We start from the raw sequence: 22,722 nt of genomic DNA, 5'->3' as shown, positions 1-22,722 counted from the left end.
ACAACGAATCGTAATGGATTTAGGATTTAGCGCAGCACATTAATCTAGGGAGTCGGTTTAAAATGCCCGGCATTGAAATCATTGTACGTAATGTAAGAGTCACACGAATTTAATGTGTCATTGGATTGAATGTTCTGACATCGCAATTTCAGTAGGTACAAAACTTACAATGTACATTGTACGCTGTACAGCTTGCACATTAAAAAACATTTCTTCTCTCTACTTCTCTGTACTACTCCAGTTACCAAAGCATTGTTGGAAGCTGGCGCAGAATGATTATATTATTCCCACAATAGTGAAACTGAACCCCAATCACATAGTGGATGCGGGGATTTTAGATCATTGTGTTTCGCGACGCGAGTGGGGGAGCGGACTATCATAATGTACACAACGACGGGCCTTTTGACCACTATCAGTTAGGCACGTTTTACTATTATAGGAGTGTGTAACAGTGTATGTAGTCGCGCCTAGCGTGAAAGATTTTCATACTCATGATGAAATATTGACTATAATATTGGTAATTGCATATAATGATAATAATTTTTCATCCTCTCTCAGTCCACGTGACAAGATTTACTGGCAGAGAGCGAGAGAAGGGTGGTATTCGGTTTCGTCTGCATTATCGAGATGCTTTTGACGACGGAGATGCGATACGACCGTAAGGTCATCTAGTCAGCACCCCCGCTTTTTTCTCCTCCATGCTAACCGTGTATGCCGAGAGCCTAGCAGAATAGCGGCGGATACCAGTTATCGAGTCTTTGGTCTGACCCGGCCGGGAATCGAACCCACGACCTACCGATCAAGTAGCCGGACGCATTATCATCACACTATCTTGCTCGGCAGAGCTGAAGGATTTGGTTACGCAGTACTATTCCGCGCCAATGGACAATTGGTAATATATATATATTGAGGTCTTCGGTTCGCGGCAGTCAATTTCTTCCTAAATTTTATTTGGTAACACACTTCACGAAGTCGCATGTCGCACGTCTTGGTGTGTCGTGGAGCGGTGATGAACGGCGCTGAAATGTCGTATTTTAAATAGATGATGAGGGTACCCATATCAAAAAGTGGACGGACATTTACGCAGGATAAATCGAGAATGGCGCCAAGAAAATTTTGAATTTGTAGTAGGCCTACATTTTACACAAAATGTTAATTTGCGAGTTAAATTTTGGGCCTTTTGAGGTAGGGCCCCCAATTAGGGAGTTTGGAGTGCGGCAGTTACGACCCCGGATACAAGAGAACTGTATAGTGCGAATCGATCCAAGCCTGGTGTACAGACTTTGCCATTTTCATGCTTAGGAGAATGAGCTCTAATATGAATATGAACTGAACTTTATTTTGGTTGCTTTTCCTTCCAATTTGTAAGTTTTTCCGAATTCAGTAATTGTAATCCCAATGTAATTTGAAACAAACTGCGGAAATTTAACTCACATTCGAATGTAATTTGAAAAGTTGATTTTTTTTATAGTTGATCGACTGCGCACGCAGCATTCGGTGGTTACCATTTGCATAATATAAATCACAGCAATGAAAGTTCACACCTGAGCGTTTTTCTTCGGCTTGGCCTCAGTTTTCGTGTCTGAAATAATAATGTAATTGGTAGTGCAATTAGATTTTGGCTGTAAAACTGAACTGTAGAGGTGTTCAAAGTACTGAGCTTTAATTGTTTCTCAAGCAGAAGTAGAGTTGGAAGTCTAATTAGCCAAATTCTACTCGATTAAAAATATAAGTAGCTATTTTCAAGGCATGCCCAAACTACTCCAATTGGAAATAGGAAGTGAGAGATCTGAAAAGTGCCCATTTCGGTAGTCTCAAAAGTGGATTTGTTCAAGGGGTCAAATACTTTCCACTCAAAAATGCCTTTAGAACTTATCACGGAAGTACTTTCTACTACTGAAATCCGACGTGCAAAATCAAGTAGTTTCGCCTGAAAAAACCGTGCGAGTAGATTGAAAGTATTCTAGAAACAGAATAACTTGAATAAGTGGTGCAAGTTTAGTACGGTCAAAACTTAATTGAATACCATTAAAAAGTATACTTCGTTACAGATCACCTTCGTACGATGGGCGCATTTACCTCACCATTCAAACTAGAAGCAGTAGTATGGAGCAATTGTTTCGTTACTTCCCGTCCTGGCCTCCCCTCCCCGTTCTTCATCATGCACGCGTTGTATACGTGATCAATTTTGCACATGTAGTACAGAGTCATAACAAAGGTCATGAATGACTGTAACATAACAAATCGACATGATTGAATTCCATACTGTGTGGTGGAAACAGAATTTGTACAAAAACGTATAGACTTATTTTTATAGAAACTGTTCAATCAGGAGTGAAACGAGTCTAAAGCACAGGATTGTAATAATGCTCAAAAAAGAGGACATTTGGGCGTCTTCCGAGGACACTTTCAAATGTCAAAAAAGAGGACAAATCCCCTTAGAAGAGGAAATATGGTAAGTAAAAGTAATGGCCCTCCTCGTAATTACCAGCAAATTGACTGTGTCGGAAAATGCTGCGGTGTCGTGGCAGGGTGTATGGTTCGTCTCGTTCTTGCAACCAGGCACGCCTTTCACAGCTAATTCATTCCGCCATCCAAACGCGAAGTGCATGTATATCACGATGAGAACCAACCGCAAGATCACGATAGCTCCTCGAAGATAAGTCTTGAACACGATCCAATGGAGTTCATTGCGCGGCCAAGGTAGCCTAATCGATACCATACTTATCACTGCAAGCTATATAGGATACCGCGTTCACACTATGAAATGAAACAGCATACTGTATGATTGTGAACTACAATATACAATGCGCAACGCCGGATCCCACTCAACCCTTCAGCCTCTGAGCAGATTTGGAAGAATAGAAAATTACCAGCTTATAGATAATTAGACTTCTATTAATTAGATAATCCTGGTTGTCTAATTAGACCAACGGTGGGCAAACTACGGCTCTCTGAGCCTTTGATTGCGACTCTTTAATAATTGCCATTCTGATTTTGAGGTTTAAACTGATTATCAATTGGTGCATTCTATCACGTATTAACAATATGTGCTTGTTTCCTTCCTTATGGTTTACGTAACTACGGCGTCAGAACTTCGCAACTCTCGATTCGAGCTCAAATAAACGTTACTCACGCAACAATGGTGTATGGTAAATGGTAATTGGTCATGGCAGTGACCATTGGACTTCAATCAATTATACACATCATTGTGTTCAGCAATGAACTTGATAATTAGTCCCCGAAGCGTAGGTCACGATCATTTCCGGGCTACCAACGAAGAATACGGCTCTTCTCATTTGTATTGTAAAGACTATAGCAAGAACTACAGAGTTTGGCCAAGAAAACGTCGTTGAGTTATAATTGCGAGGATAGAAAAAAGTAAATGAACAGTCAAATAGAACTTTTAAAACAGAAGAGGAGAAATAGTCTGTATTCAGTTAATGGAGGCTTGCTGTGAAGATTCGAACAATAATTACAAAGCTAATTAGTATCTCGAAACGTCATAACGAAAATGTAAGAAACTGCAAAAATGCCATAAATAACGTCTAATCAGCTGATCGTGTGATTGGGTGGCTTTTTCGAGAGTAGGCCAGGAAGTGTTTCTGCTTTTAGTCAACACAGCATAGTTTCACGTAAAAATTCGGGAATCGACAGTTTTCTAGTCCGGTAATGTAACTTTTGTAATTTGTATAAAATCCCCTTCTTTACGGATCCCACAATATGGTAACCCCACTATTATCGCATTTTATACACGTATATATGCACGAAGTGTTCCGCACCGCATCTAGAATCAACAATAATCGCAAATCGTCAGATTATACCTTCATCTGATCAAGACACAAAGCACAATGCGATAAGACACATTGCGGTCTGTTAACTGGCATCCACTTCCACCTAGTGCCGGTTGTCACAGTTCTTTTTCGATGTTAATCTCTATATTCCGCGACACATTCCATTATTTGTGAATTATGTAGAAACGCAAAATTCTAAGGAGAATTTGGCAGTATCTCACTTCAAACGAATGCCAACGTATAACTATAGCTTGGCGCTGAGTAACGTATGGACTCTATCGTATAGTTTCTGATTCCGTAGATCAAAAGTCCATTTTTATGCAGGCTTTCTCTATGTTACACCTCGAGCACAAACTCAAATTAATACCGTACGAGCGAAATTTCGCTGCGCTTTCAATGTAATCGATCGCTCGATCAATTTCGGGGCTGTGAATTCCATCTGGCGTATGGCGAAGAATCGATTTCAAGGCAGTTCCACCAGTGATCGCGATTTTGAAACCTGGTGCAGATTGATTCTTTGTCAAATCGCATCTTCGATGTTTCCCGGCTCACATCTGCGACAGTACCGTTTTGTGACATAATTCGATTCACTCGAGACATTCCAGTCTCGTATTTCAGGTCCGATAATTGAGAAATAGGCCGTAAAACTGTCTGATACCTGTTTTAGGAAACATATTGAGAGTAAAAATATGAGTATATTATAAATCCGAGGCCTTCGACATCACCCAAGAGTTTCACAGAAGTGAGTTGGAATTGACTTGAACGCGATACTAAGCAGTAAATAGGCCTACTATGACTTGGACTCGGACTCGAGTCTTAACACTATGTCTTGGACTGGAACCGTTGCTTTTTGAATTGGACTCGGTGTTGAATTGAAAATGACTTGAAGCCTTGTGACTTGGCCACGACCCTTGTTCTGTGATTTGTTTGAACGCATTTGATGGGTAAAATTGTAGTAAGAACCGCATGAAATACCCTCTGTATCACGGTAGCTTAATATATTCACGAAGATTCTTGCGATTTGTATAGTATCGTCCCTCATTCCTGCACATCCGAAAGTAGCTAGCTCAGACCAACTGCTAAAAGCTAGCGACATCATTCCGACTCGATTTCCGAATTACCCGTCTGTTAAGGTGGCTGTGGTGTTGACTAAAAAAGGATTTTTTCCAGTCCTGCTCCCAATTGACCCTCTCAAACGTCTGCATTACTGATTCCGAGTCATTTATGGCGTTTTCAGTTTATAGATAGATGCACAAAACATGACTCACGGTTGAATGCGGAAAGAGGCTAACTGCTGAGCAGGCTCAAAGCAGCATATTTGGTAGTCCTATAGCTGGCAATCCGGGCTTTCAAATTTAATATGTCTGGTCTTGAGCGAAAGCTAGTGTCGCACTGATTCCGACAATACAAATAAAATATTACCAGGGTACTGGAACCACTCCAACATAGTCGCCAAAGTCTGGAAATTGGCATAGTTCTGAACAATATCTCGACGCAATTGGTCATTGTGCTGCGGCACTCTCATTGTTCAGAGCAATCGGCCATTGGCCGCTATTTTGGAGTGGTTACATTGCCCTGGTGAGATTTAAATTTGTATTTCCGAAATCAGTGCGACACTAGCTTTCGATTAAGACAAGACCTAATAGATTTGAACGCTCGGATTGCCAGCTATAGGACTACGAATTGTGCTGCTTTTAACCGGCAAAGCAGTACGCCTCTCTGCGCATTCAACCGCGAGTCAAGTGCTGCGCATCTATCCATGTGTTAGTAATCAGTGTTGCCAATTTAGCGATTTTTCATTCGATTTACCGACAAAACATATCGATCTAGCGACTATAGCGACTAGCGACAAATCTAGCCACTTCTGAAAAATATTTACCGATTTTCTAGCAATTATTTTTTCAAAAATATGTAAAATCGATCAGTTTTGAGCATAAAACATGGACGTTTACAATATATCTCATGCTGGTCATAGCCAGTGGTGCCACTCCTAGTGTTTTACACTGGATCTAATGTATTTCGACTTGACCTAGTGTTCTAGTGGATTTTTTCTCAAAATTGTGCTAATCTAGTGTTTTCATGAAAAATACATTTGAATAAAGATGTTATTTTGATGTGCTTCATAGATTATATATTTCAAGTGATATTAAATATTATCCGCCTACACTTGCTCATGTAGAAGAAGAACAAACTCCATAAGTAAACTGCCTTGATGCCGCTCATTTCTATCACTGGCAGAGTGAAGATTCTAGCTTGAGAACGGTTTTCAAGTCCCAAAAATGAACCAATGGCAGAAGCGAATATGACAGCTTGCCGAATTGTATGGGTCAATTCATGAATTATTGCATATTCTGTGTAGCCCAGGGATATACAATCAGTTATATATCCCTGGTGTTGCCAAGAATGTAAATGTCTTTGGGTCCAATATATGAATTGAAAATGGGTGTGACGTCATAACGCTAACGCTAATTTTGCATGGACATTCTGGCTTGCTTATAGTGATTTGGCTTTGTTGTTTTAAATTTATTAAAATGTCTTTCTGTAGCTTTCTTTGATACATATGGCCGTCGAAAATCTGGAAGACCACTCATTGATGTGTGATTGTATGATGCTTTACCAATTTTTATATCCCTCAATAGGACTCGATCAAATGTAATAGCAATTATTCGTATTCGCGAGAATCTGTTTTACTTTAGACCTGGAAAAAATTTCGATTTACTATAGGGGAATAAATAATTATTAATATTGTCTGATGCGAAAAAGATTGCAGAAAACGTGAGGAATTGTCATTTGTTAAAGTCTTCTCGTAACTTTATTGGTGTTGATCAATGCATCCCCCTCATATTTTATAATTTATGCAATCGATTTGCCCTAAATTTTAAAATAATTTATCGGATTCACGTCAGATAAATGAATAATATGAAAGTAAACGATTACGTCGCTTAATTTTGACGCTCGTGCGATATGTAACACACGGGTGGCCAAGCTTTTTGCTATTCATTTTACATTTCGATGACTTATGTAGCCTGCGGCCGCATTTCAGGGCATAGTCGTAATGAACTAACTGGACGCCAAATATTCATCTTAAACTATCCATGTACATTTTCAGTGAGCCTCGCACCTACCTACCTATATGCTGTCCCTGTAAATCAGGATTACATACCAGCTTGTAAATTCACGTACATCCATACCTATCGCAAAGCAACCCGATGCAAAAATATCGCAACATTTTCTTCACATCCCCAAAACGACATTGGAACAAACTGTATATTCATTCATGATATCACGATGAAGTGGTTATCGATGGAAAAATATTGCTGCTGGAGGTCTAATTCTTCTTTAGGAGACATGCAGTAACACGAGTGGTCTCAAGAAAACGTGAATTAATTCCACCACCGGCCAAACTTCCAATTGTTTCTTTTTCTCGTTCTCATTCCTTCTGTGTAAGTAGTATCTTGCAGTTCCACTAAAAATAATTCATGCGTAAGTCGCTATATAAAGCAAAGTTCCTAACCTGGACAGTGGACATGACATTATAAAGACTAAGACAAATAGGCTAACAAAAATATAACATGTTTTGAAGTACCGGTACTGGCACATTGTGTGATGACGGCTCCGCCTTTTACATGACATAGCAGAGATTCATGACTTTATCTCTGTATTGAAGCAAAAGGTTCCTAATTTAAGGTGGCATGTGTGGCAAACAAATCCAGCAGTGGATGAAAACATATCTATGCTATGGCCCCAAAATGACATTACCAAGCCAACAGTTTCAACTCCTCCGCAGCGGAGTATGTGGTCACTATGTATATAAGTCGACAAATATCCCAAAATAGAACAGAGAATGCGGCGAATGAAATATATCAATCATGAAATCTAAGTCATCGAGGGCTGGTGCGCAGAGTCAGATATTCACGGTAACAAATACTATGTAGTACTGTATTACCTTTTAAGATGCGTATTCCATTCAGCATTCCTAGGAATCTTCAACGATCGTGTCCACTTTCTTTAAGCACAACAAGCTTCGCCCCACCCTTTGCTCAAATCTCACTAATGGCCACTGGCCAGACGACCCTCGAACGATTTCGAAATAAATGGTATTCATCCGCTGACACATGACACCAATAATATTTACTGGCCACGTTATAATGTTTGATCTGGGTCTTTTTTTCTATACAGAAACATTTATCATAGCATATAGTCCCTTTTTTCATCTAATTTCGTATAAATTGATATATATTCCATGTGTTGTTCACTACTTACTGTACTTACGTAACCAGACGCTGCTTGTGATGGCACAGTTGTGCGTTGGTTGTTTACTTCGAATCTCAGAAAAAGCAGTCACCTAATGTAACCGATTACAACTCGCCTTGTCCGCCACTAACAAATGGTCAGCTGAGCATGCGGTGCTGATATTTCTAGTTTCCCCGAGCAATATTATACATCCTGAACTAATTTTCTAACTTATCAGCCTTATCCGTGACAACGAATGTAACCAGCGAGACTGGCCGTACAGCCATTGCCTTATAATATAATATGGCTACGGTGTACCACATTAGCTACGATTGTCAGTTATTTCTTGTACCCTACTAAGCTTAAATTGATACTAGGGCCAACAGTTTCGGTATGACAGACCCCAGTCTCGCAAACGAGGTTCAATCAGGTCAAGTCACCTCTAGAATGATATATCAGTAACATTCAGTTTTACGTATACATTGGCTGCAGCGATTTTGAAGCTAATCAATTTTGCCAATAGCCCGGTAAACTGCAGTAACGAGTAACTGTCAGTAATTATGCGAAGAAATTCTGGTAACTTACTTTACAGCTATATTAAGGTAATATTACATATTAAAATGTAAAATGACAAGCTACGCACAGTAATTGGCTGCGACCGGTAATTTGTGGTAAAATTTACAGAGATTTCCCAGTAAATCTACCAGATTTTTTACAGTGCAGAAACGACAGTGGGTCGAGCTATAAGTCGACGACAAAAGAACCGATGAAATCCTTGAAGATGCAGAGACTGCTGATGGAGTGCCAAGAGCAATTGAACATGAAGAAATGCATTGAACTGTGTGATAAATGTGCTGTCGTGGAGCACAAAGCCTTAATCCGGCTATAAGCACCACTGTTGTGTGTTGTAATATTAATAATAATATATCATAATTGTACGCCGCGAAATTGCGAGGGGTAACTGATCATGTTATAAATCGTTACTGGGATCCGTTATGTTCGCTAATGAATTTCGTCATTAATATCAGTAGTTTCACATATTGCTGTCAAATATTTATCCTTTCTCAGCGCATTCAATAATATTTTCCGGTAGAGTTGATGGATGGAATGTTTCGGAAAGTTTGGGCAATGATGATGCATATTCAGGTGGATCAATTGCCGTTAGTTACTTTGTTGCATGCTGTTATTTCTTAGCCGCCCGTCAAGATTGTCGTTGTATTAGAAAGATATCGGAATCGATCAAACGTACCAGAAACAAATTTCGTTTTTGAGGAGCACATGTTTCCAAGTTGGTATTTCTATAATTTCGCATCATTCTCCTCAGCTTTTCACATCTGTACTGTGGGGATCAGATTGCAAAGGGCGCAAAATCGAAAAGTGAAGTCGCGTTGAATCGTGCATTGCGCGAAGAAAATTTAAATAACAATTGAAATCTCTCAAAAATTCTGGAATCAATTCCTAGATTCAATTTGCAGTGTTGGGATCAAGTCACTACCTTCGAGTCACGAGTCATTTCGAGTCATTGCACATTTTGACTCGAGTCAAGTCAAGTCAACCGATTCTCGAAGGTGACTCGAGTCAAGTCAAGTCACTCGATATTTGGAGGTGACTCGAGTCAAGTCGAGTCAAGTCAAGTCAAGTCACGAGTCAAGTCACAATTCAAGTCAAGTTGCCTTTTCGAAGTATGAGGCATGACCACGTCATTACATTTAACTAGCTGTCTGAAGTACAGATTGAGTAGTCATTGATTCTGAACCGAGGAACGAATACAGAGTTGAATATATATACGGAAGAAGGCGCTGTATCACTCGCATATACGTAAAACTCAGTTTATAGTTACCAGTCAAATTAGAGAATAGAGAATAGAGAAACGAATCGATAACATGCAATACATTATCCATTTACATATTAATATGATACAATTTGTGCCTGCGCTAATGGTTGAGGAGTATATAAACTATATTCGAATTCAAATTCGATAAAACAAGAGGTTTGGTTAAGGTAAGAACACAGAACAGAAATAGACATTTTGCTATTAAATTACTTCACTATACTAGATTACGACAACGTAAGCTGTAAGCTTCGATCACTTCGTTTGCGGTCAATTTATTTGTGAGAGAACAATGGAGGGTCAGTAAACGCACGATCATTGAATGATTATTCGCTCTCACAAGTCACATCAGCGTTTTGCGAACAATCCGAGCATATGCAATATACAGTGAATTTTATCGACACCGATTACTTGATGACTTGAAATTGACTCGTGAATTTTGCTCCGAGTCACGAGTCAATCCACATTTTTGATACGCCGAGTCAAGTCAAGTCAAGTCATTTTAGCAAAGTGACTCGAGTCAAGTCAAGTCATACGAAAAAGGTGACTCGAGTCTGACTCGAGTCAAGTCATGACTCGAGTCATCCCAACACTGTCAATTTGCCCGCCAACACATACTAATCGAATTACGTATCGACGACCGCACAAATTTCCTTCTACGGCCGCAGGTTGCCATGACCCCTGCAACAGAATTCCTAATTAAAGGCAAATGTCGTCTGTTGAACTCGTATTCGAGAACTCACTCGCAGTCGCAGCACGTTCGTCTCAGCTATACTTCCAGTTAAGTATATTGTAATCCGCGATCCGTAGACCACGGACTCGCTGTATATGCCATCGCAGGTTATCGGACACGCTGAGCGCCTCACAGCTCTTTATCCAGAGGTAAAAGGCTCAAGTCCCGTACGGGGGGCATAATTTTCGATCATAGTGATCCTATTAAACATGTGAGTAGAGCATTTGATTTTTAATGCAACGGTCAAGGGTTCTAGTCCCTTATCGAGCGTATAATCTTCGTGTTTGTTATTCATAATTACCCTATACTGCACTAATACGAACGTCTTGTCATAGTGTCCATGATGACGATGTCGCGATGGACGTTTTTTCCGTCATAAGAGTGCTGGTCACTGATATGAACCGGCAAGGGTTCGAGACCGTGAAGGCATATAATTTTCGGTTTTATTTCATATTCAGATTTACTGGTCCTACGCAACTATAACAACGATCTCACGGCTTTCAGCGCAGTCAGGTTAGCTCAGTCGGTAGTGCGTTGGACCTGACGGGCGCATAACAGTCAGCTTTATTTCATAATCATGCTGCTGGATGCACCCAGATAATCAAAACTGGACAGACGGCTCCAATCTAATTGCGTTCAGCATAGCACGGTTAGCTCAGTCGGTACAGCATTCGACTTTTCATCCAAGCATTTTATTCGTGATATTTGTATTTGTTTCATAGGTACACACTGTACTTTCTACCCTTACCGAGACAACTGGAAAAGGATCACACTCACTCACAACAGAGATTTATTCACTTCTTCACAACTACGTGGCTCATTGTGTAGTTTAAGTTACATGCAGTAAAAGGAAGCAGCAAGCAATCAATTAATTCATCCATCCATTAAATCTCTCAATATAGTCTGAAGTTCATATATCAAACTTTTTATAATTGAGGCCTTGCTACACAATTCTCTGGGCTGCGTCAATCTTCTGGTTGGTGGCAGTAGGCATATTGGCTTTGATGCGGCTGCATGACTCATCACACCATCTCATGATGGCGTAGAGCAGGGCTGGCCAACCTTTTCAGCCAAAGGGCCACATTCGATTGACGAACTGTTGCGCGGGCCACTAGCCGCGCTAAGCGCGAAAATGTTTTGAAGTTCACGGGTCAATAATATTGTCACCAAACTATATTGCGGGCCTGCTATATATCTCTGGGCTCAGTTTGCAAGGACTGGGCTATTGGCGTCTGGACATATATCTATATCGAAAGTTTCGACCAACATGCGTCAATCATTTTGTGCCTAGGTTTCATAGTCGACGGTCTTTGTGCGAGTGCAAACGCAAAGTCGCATATGTTGAACGACACTCTGTCTCGTAATCGCGAATATAGTTAGATTCAATCTGATGCATTAGGCGTTCTTTCATTTTCACAAAGGGGCAATAATATTAAAAGCAAGAAATCGAGTGACAACATGTTGCGCGAAGCGTGTAGAAAATTTTTACTTTTGATAAATCTATCGCAAATTATTCTGCTTTACTGTAGTCTACGAAGACCTACCAATATGTGACTGGCTCATGAATCTGCCAATGCGTCGGAACTGATATTTTTAGTCACCTCATCTCAAGTGTTGCGGCCAGACTAATCAAATTTTTGGTTGGCCTCACAAGTTCACAATCTGTGCAATCCATTTTTGATAACATTATAAATTTCGGAAATTACCTCGCGGGCCACTCAAAACCTTCTCGCGGGCCACATGTGGCCCGCGGGCCACGGGTTGGCCGGCCCTGGCGTAGAGGGACATCTCAAGAATCCCGATCATCGATAAAATCACTCCGTACACTGCAACGATATACAAGAACAATGCATTATTCCTACATACTGCTAAATCATCAGTATTACAGATCATCACTGATATCGCCTGTGATCAATGAAACCTCTAAGCTGCGCACGTGCGCAATTGCGCAGTGCTGACACGGTCTCTGCACACAAAAATCTAAGCTGCGCAAAAAAAAACCGAATTGATGACCTTTTTTTAGTCGTTACGCACTGTTGTCCAAGGGACTGCGCAGTGAGTTGGTGAGCGCGCGCAGACTCGTGAAAAATTGGTAGGAACATTGCCTATGACACGTTTATACGGTCGCTGTTCACCATTTACGTGCAGTTGGCTGTACTGGATTATGGACATGAAAGAGAATTCCAGTTCGAGATTTTCATAAACCCGTATCAGATTATAAAAAGATAGAATTTCAAATGATTCTTGAAAACTAATTATAGTGGTTTTGATTCTCTCGACTTGGATTGATTGGTAATTGGGGCTGGACCACAAACGAAAATTTCTGGTTTCCAATTCGATAATGACACCTACTCATCTCCACTGTATACAAGCAAGGCGCGGTAAATATAAACGGCCTGGTAGATCAATAACTTATCATAAGGTATGATGATATTTTACGCCTTTTTGTGTTTGGTCAAAATTACTTAATTTCTGCTGAAAAGGTTTGTCGTGATAGAGTAATTATTTCGAGATCAATTATTCAACAAAAAATTACCATAAATCAATCATGAAATTTGTATTTGGCGCAAAAGTTTTGTAATAGCTGTAGATATTGCCAGCAGTGGTCAGTAACCTACTATTACTAATGTTTCGAAATACTCAAGTAGGTTATGACTACTTGCAATACTCACTAAGGTGGTTTTGTTTTGGAAATACTTCCAATTCCACTAGGACACAGTTTTTCTGCATAATTATTCTGCGAAGAACTGTTTTTTCGAAGATGTTTTCAATTCGTAATGTCATTAGTTTTTTGTTCATCTAGTCGCAAAGATACATCCCGCAATTTAGCACAGTCGCCATTTGCTATTAACTGCTAAAATCATGCAATACTTTCAGTACAATTTTGACCATTTGTTTCTTCTTGAGTAGCAAATGCTCACTAATTCGACCCCCTCTGCACTCATTCTGGTACGATGTTGAACCTGCCTTTATGTTGAAATATACGCGCGTAAATCTCTCCGCGAGAAATAGCATATCCAACATATGAGTCTCGGCTCGCGAATTTGACAGGTCAATCATGAAAAGTTTTTTTTTTCGGTTTACAGTATGTGGAATGCGCGTGCCTTCATCAGATATGCAATTCTCAATATGTATAACTCTCACCTAAAAGTGCGTGGAACAGCATAGGCTTTGTTTCAGTCAGAAATGGATCCTGGTAACAGCCGACATTGCAAACCACTTCGGGAAGATTATCAGCCTTCAAGCCAGAATAATCACGGCAACGTATATAACAGTAGCAAGCGATTTCTTCCACTATTGTGAGGATCACCACCTAAAACGAAAACTGCAATGGTCACGCAACCAACCGGCTTCTCATCAAATTCCCGCGGTACATTTGCTCGGACTTAACTCGGTAGTTGATTGAAAATGACTCGACTTGACTCGAGTCATAACTATAAAAGTAAAATTGACTTGTGAGTCGGAACGTTGTGACTCCGTTACAACCCTGGTGTTCTTGGACCAACTGAGTGAAATATGCTCGTAATAAAATTCTTATCTAAAATGTGATATGCTTCTTTATGCTCTAATATTAATTCGAATCCAGTTTCTGGTTTTCGTGAAAATCCTGCAGCACAACTGCGAGATGAGCCGAGCCTCTTCACCCCTTCCTGTCATTTCATTTTATCGCGATCTGGTGGTGTTTTGAAGCGATGAAATTAGTATTAAACTGACATAAACCTTGCAAAATGAATGGTGTGAGCCATAATTGGACTAATATACAGTGTTGGGATCAAGTCACTACTTTCGAGTCACGAGTCATTTCGAGTCATTGCACATTTTGGCTCGAGTCAAGTCAAGTCAATCGATTTTCGAAGGTGTCTCGAGTCAAGTCAAGTCAGTGGATTCTTGGAGGTGACTCGAGTCAAGTCGAGTCAAGTCAAGTCTAGTCACGAGTCAAGTCACAATTCAAGTCAAATTGCCTTTTCGAGGTATGAGGCGTGATTACGTCATTGTATTTTGCTAGCTGTCTGAAATACAGATTGAGTGGTCATTGATTTTGAACCGATGAACGAATATAGAGTTAAATATACACCCAAGTAAGGCGCTGTATCGCTCAGATACAAGTAGGACTAATAAACTACGTAAGTAATTGCACACATGCACAGCCTCAGTTTATAGTTACCAGCCAAAATAGAGAAACGAATTGATAAGATGCAATACATTACCCTTTTGCATATTGATATGATACAATACGACCCTGCGCCAATGGTTGAGGACTATGTATTTCGAATTCAATTTCAACAAAACAAGAGGTTTGGTCAAGTTAAGAACGCAGAGCAGAAATAGACATTTTGCTATTAAATTACCTTACTATACTATAGTTTACGACAGCGTAGGCTGTAAGCTTCGATCACTTCGTTTGCGATCAATATATTTGTGAGAGAACATTGGAGGCTCAGTAAAACGCACGATCATTGAATGATCGGTAGCTCTCACGGGTTACACTAGCGTTGCGCGAACAATACGAACATATGCAAGATACAGTGATTTTTATCGACACTGATTACTTGATGACTTGAAATTGACTCGTGAATTTTTGCTCCGTGTCACGAGTCAATCCACATTTCTGATATGCCGAGTCAAGTCAAGTCAAGTCATTTTAGCAAAGTGACTCGAGTCTAGTCAAGTCATACGAAAAAGTGACTCAAGTCTGACTCGAGTCAAGTCATGACTCGAGTCATCCCAACACTGCTACTATATAATTCTAGTTGTTTAATATGTCTAATCAGAGTTAAATGCCGGTAATCCGTGAATTTCTGGTTTCTTGAGAATCCTACAGGAGAACTGTTTAGTGCGAGACGGTGTACATAATTGGCCGATGGCCATTCTCGTTTTTATAAGAATGAACAATGATTAGATATGAACTGAATTTGACTCGCGTTGCATTTCCATCTGATTCGAAATTGAATTCAATTTCAAAGTTGTTTACTGCGAATTCTGTAATTCTAAATCGAATCTAGTTATTTTTCAACAACCCCAGTGACAATATCTGATAATACCTGCTCCATGTAAAGTCGCTGAATAGGTTCTTCACCTTTCTTGGTCAGCTTGATCATCGACATTTCCTCGTTCTGATAACAGCGAATTAAGGTAGAGTTAGCATATTTCGATATCCGTAAAAGGACACATTTCACAGGCTGCAGAAGTGACTCAAACAGACGAGAAACGGGTGATTTTGAAATTTATCAGATACTTTCGTTAGGTTGACTAAGAACGGAGGTCACTTTTACTCCCGCAATACCCGTTTATAACTTATATTACACGAGTCGACTAAAAATAATGGTCGTTTTTTCAACTGGAATCCAAAAATACCCGTCTCTAGTCAATTCGGCCAGCATTTTGCGTAATTCGTGTTCTACTTTGGTATTTGAGGCTAAAAAGGATGACAAGCTGACAAAAAGGAGGACATTTGCAAGAGTTAGTCAACGTATTCAGCATTTATACTCCAGTAGAAGTCGGAGTAACGTCGCTTATTTCTATTAGATTACAAGTCGTAGTTTCGAAGACACCTCCAGTGGTTGTAGAAACTGCAACGTATATGAGAAGTATTCAACAAAGTATTTCTAAAATACTTTTAGCGGTTAATCTGAGGTGACTAATTTCAAAATCGTAAGACGCATCTTCACGATTGACACATTATTATTTAAAAAATAAAATTCGAAAAAATTCTTATTTTACTGTCAACCATGTTACGTGGATTACTCTATATCAGGGCTGGCCAACCTTTTCAGCCAAAGGGCCACATTCGATTGACGAACTGTTGCGCGGGCCACTAGCCGCGCTAAGCGCGAAAATGTTTTGAAGTTCACGGGTCAATAATATTGTCACCAAACTATATTGCGGGCCTGCTATATATCTCTGGGCTCAGTTTGCAAGGACTGGGCTATTGGCGTCTGGACATATATCTATATCGAAAGTTTCGACCAACATGCGTCAATCATTTTGTGCCTAGGTTTCATAGTCGACGGTCTTTGTGCGAGTGCAAACGCAAAGTCGCATATGTTGAACGACACTCTGTCTCGTAATCGCGAATATAGTTAGATTCAATCTGATGCATTAGGCGTTCTTTCATTTTCACAAAGGGGCAATAATATTAAAAGCAAGAAATCGAGTGACAACATGTTGCGCGAAGCGTGTAGAAAATTTTTACTTTTGATAAATCTATCGCAAATTATTCTGCTTTACTGTAGTCTACGAAGACCTACCAATATGTGACTGGCTCATGAATCTGCCAATGCGTCGGAACTGATATTTTTAGTCACCTCATCTCAAGTGTTGCGGCCAGACTAATCAAATTTTTGGTTGGCCTCACAAGTTCACAATCTGTGCAATCCATTTTTGATAACATTATAAATTTCGGAAATTACCTCGCGGGCCACTCAAAACCTTCTCGCGGGCCACATGTGGCCCGCGGGCCACGGGTTGGCCGGCCCTGCTCTATATACTATGATGGTGCTTCCATGTGAAGTAGGAAGCCATGACGTCATGTCATACCCTACTTAGCATCACCATATCACTCGTGCTTGACTGCCTTTTCTATTCCGTCTTCTCTGGTTGCTTGCACATGGATGCAGCAATAAATGTACGATATGAAATTGTGGAGTTGTCCACGAAAACGACACAAAAGTAATTTAACACAATTTCCACCCGTAGGAACGAAGTTATTTGAGTTTTTCATTCATAATTCTGGATTACCCACCGTCCAGGCTATTTTTTCGAATCCCAAATTTACAACGGCAATAACTTCGCTTCTACAGGTTAGAAGTAAATAAAAGCAGTTAATCATCGTTATTTTAGACAAGTTGACAATTCCATGGGGTTCGCAGTGAAATTTAATAGAACAATCCATTTTTGTATGATAATTCAAAATTTTCACACTACTCTGCGTTCACACCTACCAGTTGGAAACGAGCCAAATTTGGTGTGCAGCGTATTTGTAGTTATACTACCATTTAATCAGTGAATCCCTGAGAACCCACAAAAAGTCCTTTGAGCAACCCTAAGGTGCTGCCTTGGAATATATATTCAGTTACCGTGATTTTGGAATTGTGAATTCAATTCAATTTCGAAGTTTTTATGAATTAAGTAAGTCTGATCGAACTTGAGAAAAAACTGCGAAGATATAATAATTGTCCAACTCTACACAAAGCCAGACACGGGATGATCTTGATTAGTAATCGTAATCGATTAAGACGATTACAGATTTTTCAAGTAATCCTGATCGCAATCGATTACATTCGAAAAAAATCTGATGTAGTCGTAAACGTAGTCGATTATTTGACATATCTATCCGATTTCTTTGTGAAAAAAGATTACTTTTTCTGTAAAATGACTATGACAGAAACTAAACATTTGTAAACCAGTAATAGTGCGATATCATTATTATTGATAGCAGAAACGTCTGATATTCAAACGTAACTGCTCATTATTACATCACAAGCATTGGCTTTGCTCGTTATTGCGTAACGAATTATATCCGTATATTAAATAAATATTTGTTGAACATGTAGTATAGTGTGATTGTCAGAGCCAACTGTATATACACTCCAGACACAGCTTCATCACACCATCATACTAATCACCAGTCTGCCTATAGTTTCAAATATAAACATTTGTATTGATATTTGATTACTGTTATTTAAACGCAGTTTGAACGTTGCTACTTGGCAAGGAGTAGGCCGAAGGACTAAGATTGGAAATTTTGTACTCGTAAAATGAAACATTACGATTTCCACATTGTAGCATTAAAAATCAGCGGCTGCTGACATAAATCATAACCGAGCTGTTCGTTGCTGTTACGAATAAAGGCAGCGCGCAATATCTGTATTAACTGTCTGCACACAGCGTTCCGTGGTGACCGTTTGCATAATATATAAGTCACGGCAATAAAAGTTCACACCTGATCGTCTACATTTGCCGTAGCCGCAGCTTTCGGGTCTAAAAAGAGAACTCAGTAGTGAATGCAAATAGATTTTGGATAGCAAACTTGTCTGCAGAGATGTTCAGAGTAATTACCGCTGTTATTGAAAGAAAAGTAGATTCATTGGAAGCAATCCCGCCAAATTTTAGTCAATTAAAAATAGCACTAGCTATTTTCAAGGAATGTCATAACTACTTCCATTGGAAATAGGAATTGAAAGGTCCAAAAGTTACTCAAAACGTAGTTTCAACCAGACTTAATATAAATAAATCTAGTTATCAAATTAGAATAAATAAAATGAAATGCCGGCAATCTAATTCTACTCACTTTTAAAAGTATGTAACTAGAATGAGTATTACAGTTAGAACTACTCACATTTCAAAGTACGCAACTTCAACTAGAATTAGGCCTACTCCCCTTCCAAAATAAGCAACTAAAACTGAAAACTAGAACTAAACCTAAACTCTGAAAAAGTATACTTCGTCACTGACCACCTCAGTTCATGCACGATGGTCACTTTTTCCTCACCATTCACATTAGAAGAAGCGGTAGGACGATATTGTTTCGTCACTTCCCGTCCCGTCCACAACTCCCCTCTCATCTTCAAGCCCGCCGCGTATTCGCAATGAAGCTTGTACACGCAATAGACGAACAGCGCCGTGATCAGGGCTGGCTGTGAAATTTCAAATCAACTTTAATAGATTGCACTACTGTGCCGTCTAAATCGTGGCGATTGAACTATCACCGCCGAGTCAAGTACGGGTTCGAGTCACAGTGTCATGAATCGAGTCCGAGTTCGAGCCATTGTGTTCACTGTTCATTTTCGAGTTCAATCCTTTTCAGCTCCCTTTATAAAAACAGTATCTGGGTGATATTGAATGTCTCACATTCATAACATATTAATTTTCCTCAGTTTAAACAGTTTCTGGTCCTATTTCACAATCATCAGTACTGATAAACGGATTACCAATAATGTGTTAGCATACTATTCGTCCAAGGTACATCGAAATACCCGTAGAACTGTAGAGCTTTTCAGTCTCGAATTCAAACGGCTTTGAGAGGTCTCGGCAATTTCTATTTGGGCACAGAGGCAGTAAACCTAGGAAGCGCCTCAAAGGTTGGACGTAGAAGTAACGCCGTGGATTTCCACTCATTTGCAAGCAGATACAGCGATTTCAATGGCACGTTAAGACAAGTTCACGTGGAAGTGGAAAAGAAGGTTTGGAAAGTAGGCCTACGCATGTAAGCAGTTTCATAAAGTAGATTTTGCCTAACCTACAAAGTTCTACTTATTTGCTAGCACAAATAGCCATTTCCGAAACGCGTCGAAACTATATACCCCAGGTGGTATAGTATAGATTATAGAAGGAAAGTGCTCAAGTAAGTAATTGCGAAAAGTAAACTTGGTTGATGGGTCGCACATTTTTACTGTGTCATTGCTACTGTAAGCAATAAGAAATAGATCAATTTTCCCCAGCAGTGCCAAAATCGACCGGGCCGTACTCGTAATTACCATAATGACCGCGTTGGAATAGGCCGCATCGCTGCAGGGTCGATGGCTCGTCTCATTCTTGCAACCGGGCACGCCTTTCACAGCTAATTGATCCTCTTTTGCCATCGCGTAGAACGCGAATATCAGGACCAGAACGTACCGCACGATTACGAAAGCTCCCCGAAGAACGGTTTTGAACACGATCCAATCGAGTTCATTGCGCAGCCAAGGTAGCTTAATTGATAACATTATTACCTCACAAGCTGTAGGCTACCTTCTATGAAATAAGACAGCACTGTGTATGATTGAAAAGTGCAAGATACAATGCGCAACGCCAGAACATAACCTTTCAACTTGTTGTTGGATAACTTGAATAAATATCGGCTTTAGGATGTATAGATTACTGTTGAATAATTCTAGTTGTCTAATTGGAATAATTAGAGAAGATGTTCTTGACCATTTTTCCCGCAACGCCCCTTTTCAAAAACTGCCAGGGTTTGCCGCCCTCCGTGTTTTAAAAACTGTAGTAAAGCAGTTAGTAAGGTCGAAGCCCGGTCGGTATTCTCGAGTTTGGACTTTACTCTGAAATGTTTAGTGCTTGAATCGCGCCCGAGGACCACTCCACTAATTAAAGATATATTAACTGTATGTGCTATATTCGGGATCAAACGAAGGTTGTTGTGACAACCATCGGGCACGGGGTCACATCATCTGGTTCGAGCCCGATGTACACATCCTGAATTCACCTCTGCTATTGGCAATACCAGGAAGTTGATTGTATTGGGTTTTGTTATGATGCTTTGTGTGACTATTAAATCAGCTGAGATAGTGGTGGAGATCATAGCTCACATTGCATTTAGTACTGCACCCATAGTTATTAGGTTTAACAGTATATATTCCAAACAAAGCAAACCGTCATACATAACGTTCATGTGAGGTTGATGATCACAACACTTAACACTATCCTCTTTTATCATACGATGAATAAATATTTTGAAGATTTAATTTTGCTGCTCTCACTCTCAAAAGCGGTACAGTGCTTCTTTCTTCGATTTCGACTAGTGATGAGAGAATGTTGTTTTTAAGGAATCCGAATCCGTCCGACAGCAAGAGTATTTGAAGAACTGACCGTCCGAATCCGAACAATTCCAACCAAAATGCCATGCGAATCCGAATAATGCCATCCAGAATACGAAAAATCCGAATCTTATACCCTATTATGAAGAATCTTAATTGTACAGCTAAAAAGGGTAGGCCTTCAGAGGCTAAGGTTACCAGTACTATCAGAGCGTGGTTACTGCCCGTGTTTGGTTGTCGAGCTGATGATATTCTCTTTTGACTTCAAATCAAAAGTCACACCTGGTCAGAACAATCAACTATAATTCTCCTTGATAAATTAACTTTCAGTGGCGAGGAGCGTATAATTTCAGTACTCGAAAAAATCGTCATTTGCTTTTCGACTCGAATCATTGAAATTAATTACGTATGTTTTACGTATGTGTGAGCGATGCAACTAAGGTTGCATTTAGAGCAAATGGTTGCTTAAAACACTTTGTTTAAAACTGGTGTGAAACAGTGTTTTAAGAAAAGGCCTTTAAAACAATGTTTTTTTTTCAAGTTTTATAATTTTGCCATAATTGTGCAAATACCTTCCAAAAACATGTTGTATGAGCCTACGGACAATTACCATCCGATATAGTCAATGTATACGATATGGGATGGTTGGCATCCTCAAAATAGTTGGTTCAACAGCTATAGCACGTATATATTATATATTTCGTCAAAGGAGCTGTATTTACCCTATATTTACAATTGTCAATGTCAATCCACTATGACGTCAAAATTGAACATTCGTGACGCATGGCTTGAAAAATAAAACAATGAATACGGCCTTATTTGAAACATGTTTGTTTTAAATTGATTTTTGTTTTAAATCCAACCCTAGATACAATGACTTTTTGCATGTAGGCTTTATTTACCTCTATATTCGTTCCTCGATTCAAAATAAATGACTACTCAATCTGTGTTTCAGACAGCTAGTAAAATGCAATGACGAAATCATGCCTCGTACTCCGAAAATGAAACTTGACTTGAATTGCGACTTGATTCGTGGCTTGACTTGACTCGAGTCACATCCGAAAACCGAGGGACTTGACTTGACTCTAATCACCTTCGAATATCGATTAACTTGACTAGACTCGATCAACAATGTGTATTGACTCGAGATGACTTGTGACTCAAAGGTCCCAATACCGAGTTCAAGTAGAAGTGGAGCTGAAGGTATGGAAACAAGGCTTACGTAGGTAAGCAATTTCAGGAAGTATAGATTTCCCTAGCGTTACAAAGTTCTATTCAATTGCAAGTACTAGTAACGATTACCCAAACATGGCGAAATTACTTCAAGTGGTACAGTATGGAATGAAAGTGCTCAAGTAAATAGTTGCGAAACGTAAATCTAGTTGACGGATCGCAGACTGTTACTACTGATTACTAACCTACGGATAGATACGCAACTCCCGGTGGTTACGCTTGGGCAAGAAGTCTCTTTGAGCAATCTAAAAGTAGCACAATTGGTAGGGCTGTAGAGAGCGAACCAGGCGTTTAAATTTATTATAATTGGCCTTAATCGAAAGCCAATGTCGCACTGATCTTGGCAATACAAATTATAAACTAGTC

At 39.7% G+C, this 22,722-nt stretch overlaps 1 protein-coding gene and 1 long non-coding RNA gene across 2 annotated transcripts; both read right to left on the bottom strand.

The window, feature by feature from the left end:
* Positions 1 to 7,012: 7,012 nt before the first annotated feature.
* LOC145436420 (uncharacterized) lies at positions 7,013 to 8,755 on the bottom strand. The gene is made up of 2 exons (XR_013914309.1): positions 7,741 to 8,755; positions 7,013 to 7,260 (listed from the first exon to the last, which is right to left on the bottom strand). It is a non-coding gene; the product is annotated as an uncharacterized LOC145436420 (long non-coding RNA).
* Positions 8,756 to 11,105: 2,350 nt separating this feature from the next.
* LOC145435425 (uncharacterized) lies at positions 11,106 to 19,303 on the bottom strand. The gene is made up of 6 exons (XM_080312702.1): positions 19,083 to 19,303; positions 18,534 to 18,571; positions 15,634 to 15,705; positions 13,736 to 13,904; positions 12,298 to 12,417; positions 11,106 to 11,131 (listed from the first exon to the last, which is right to left on the bottom strand). Exons 1-6 carry the CDS (start codon positions 19,153 to 19,155, stop codon positions 11,106 to 11,108), a joined length of 498 nt encoding a protein of 165 aa, XP_080168828.1. The 5' UTR covers positions 19,156 to 19,303.
* Positions 19,304 to 22,722: the final 3,419 nt, after the last annotated feature.

Source organism: Botryllus schlosseri, chromosome 3, assembly GCF_051294905.1.
Source record: "Botryllus schlosseri isolate E-star chromosome 3, Bs_hap1, whole genome shotgun sequence".
Lineage (NCBI taxonomy): Eukaryota > Metazoa > Chordata > Ascidiacea > Stolidobranchia > Styelidae > Botryllus > Botryllus schlosseri.
Note: the sequence above shows the minus strand (reverse complement) of the source record. Positions and strands in the feature narration are given on the sequence as shown.

Coding starts and splice junctions, on each gene's coding strand:
- LOC145435425 (XM_080312702.1), bottom strand. CDS start 19,155: ATGAGAGGGGAGTTGTGGACGGGACGGGAAGTGACGAAACAATATCGT. Junction 18,572..19,082: donor CGCTTCTTCTAATGTGAATG/GTGAGGAAAAAG, acceptor TTCTCTTTTTAG/ACCCGAAAGCTGCGGCTACG. Junction 15,706..18,533: donor CGGCAAATGTAGACGATCAG/GTGTGAACTTTT, acceptor CGCTGTTATCAG/AACGAGGAAATGTCGATGAT.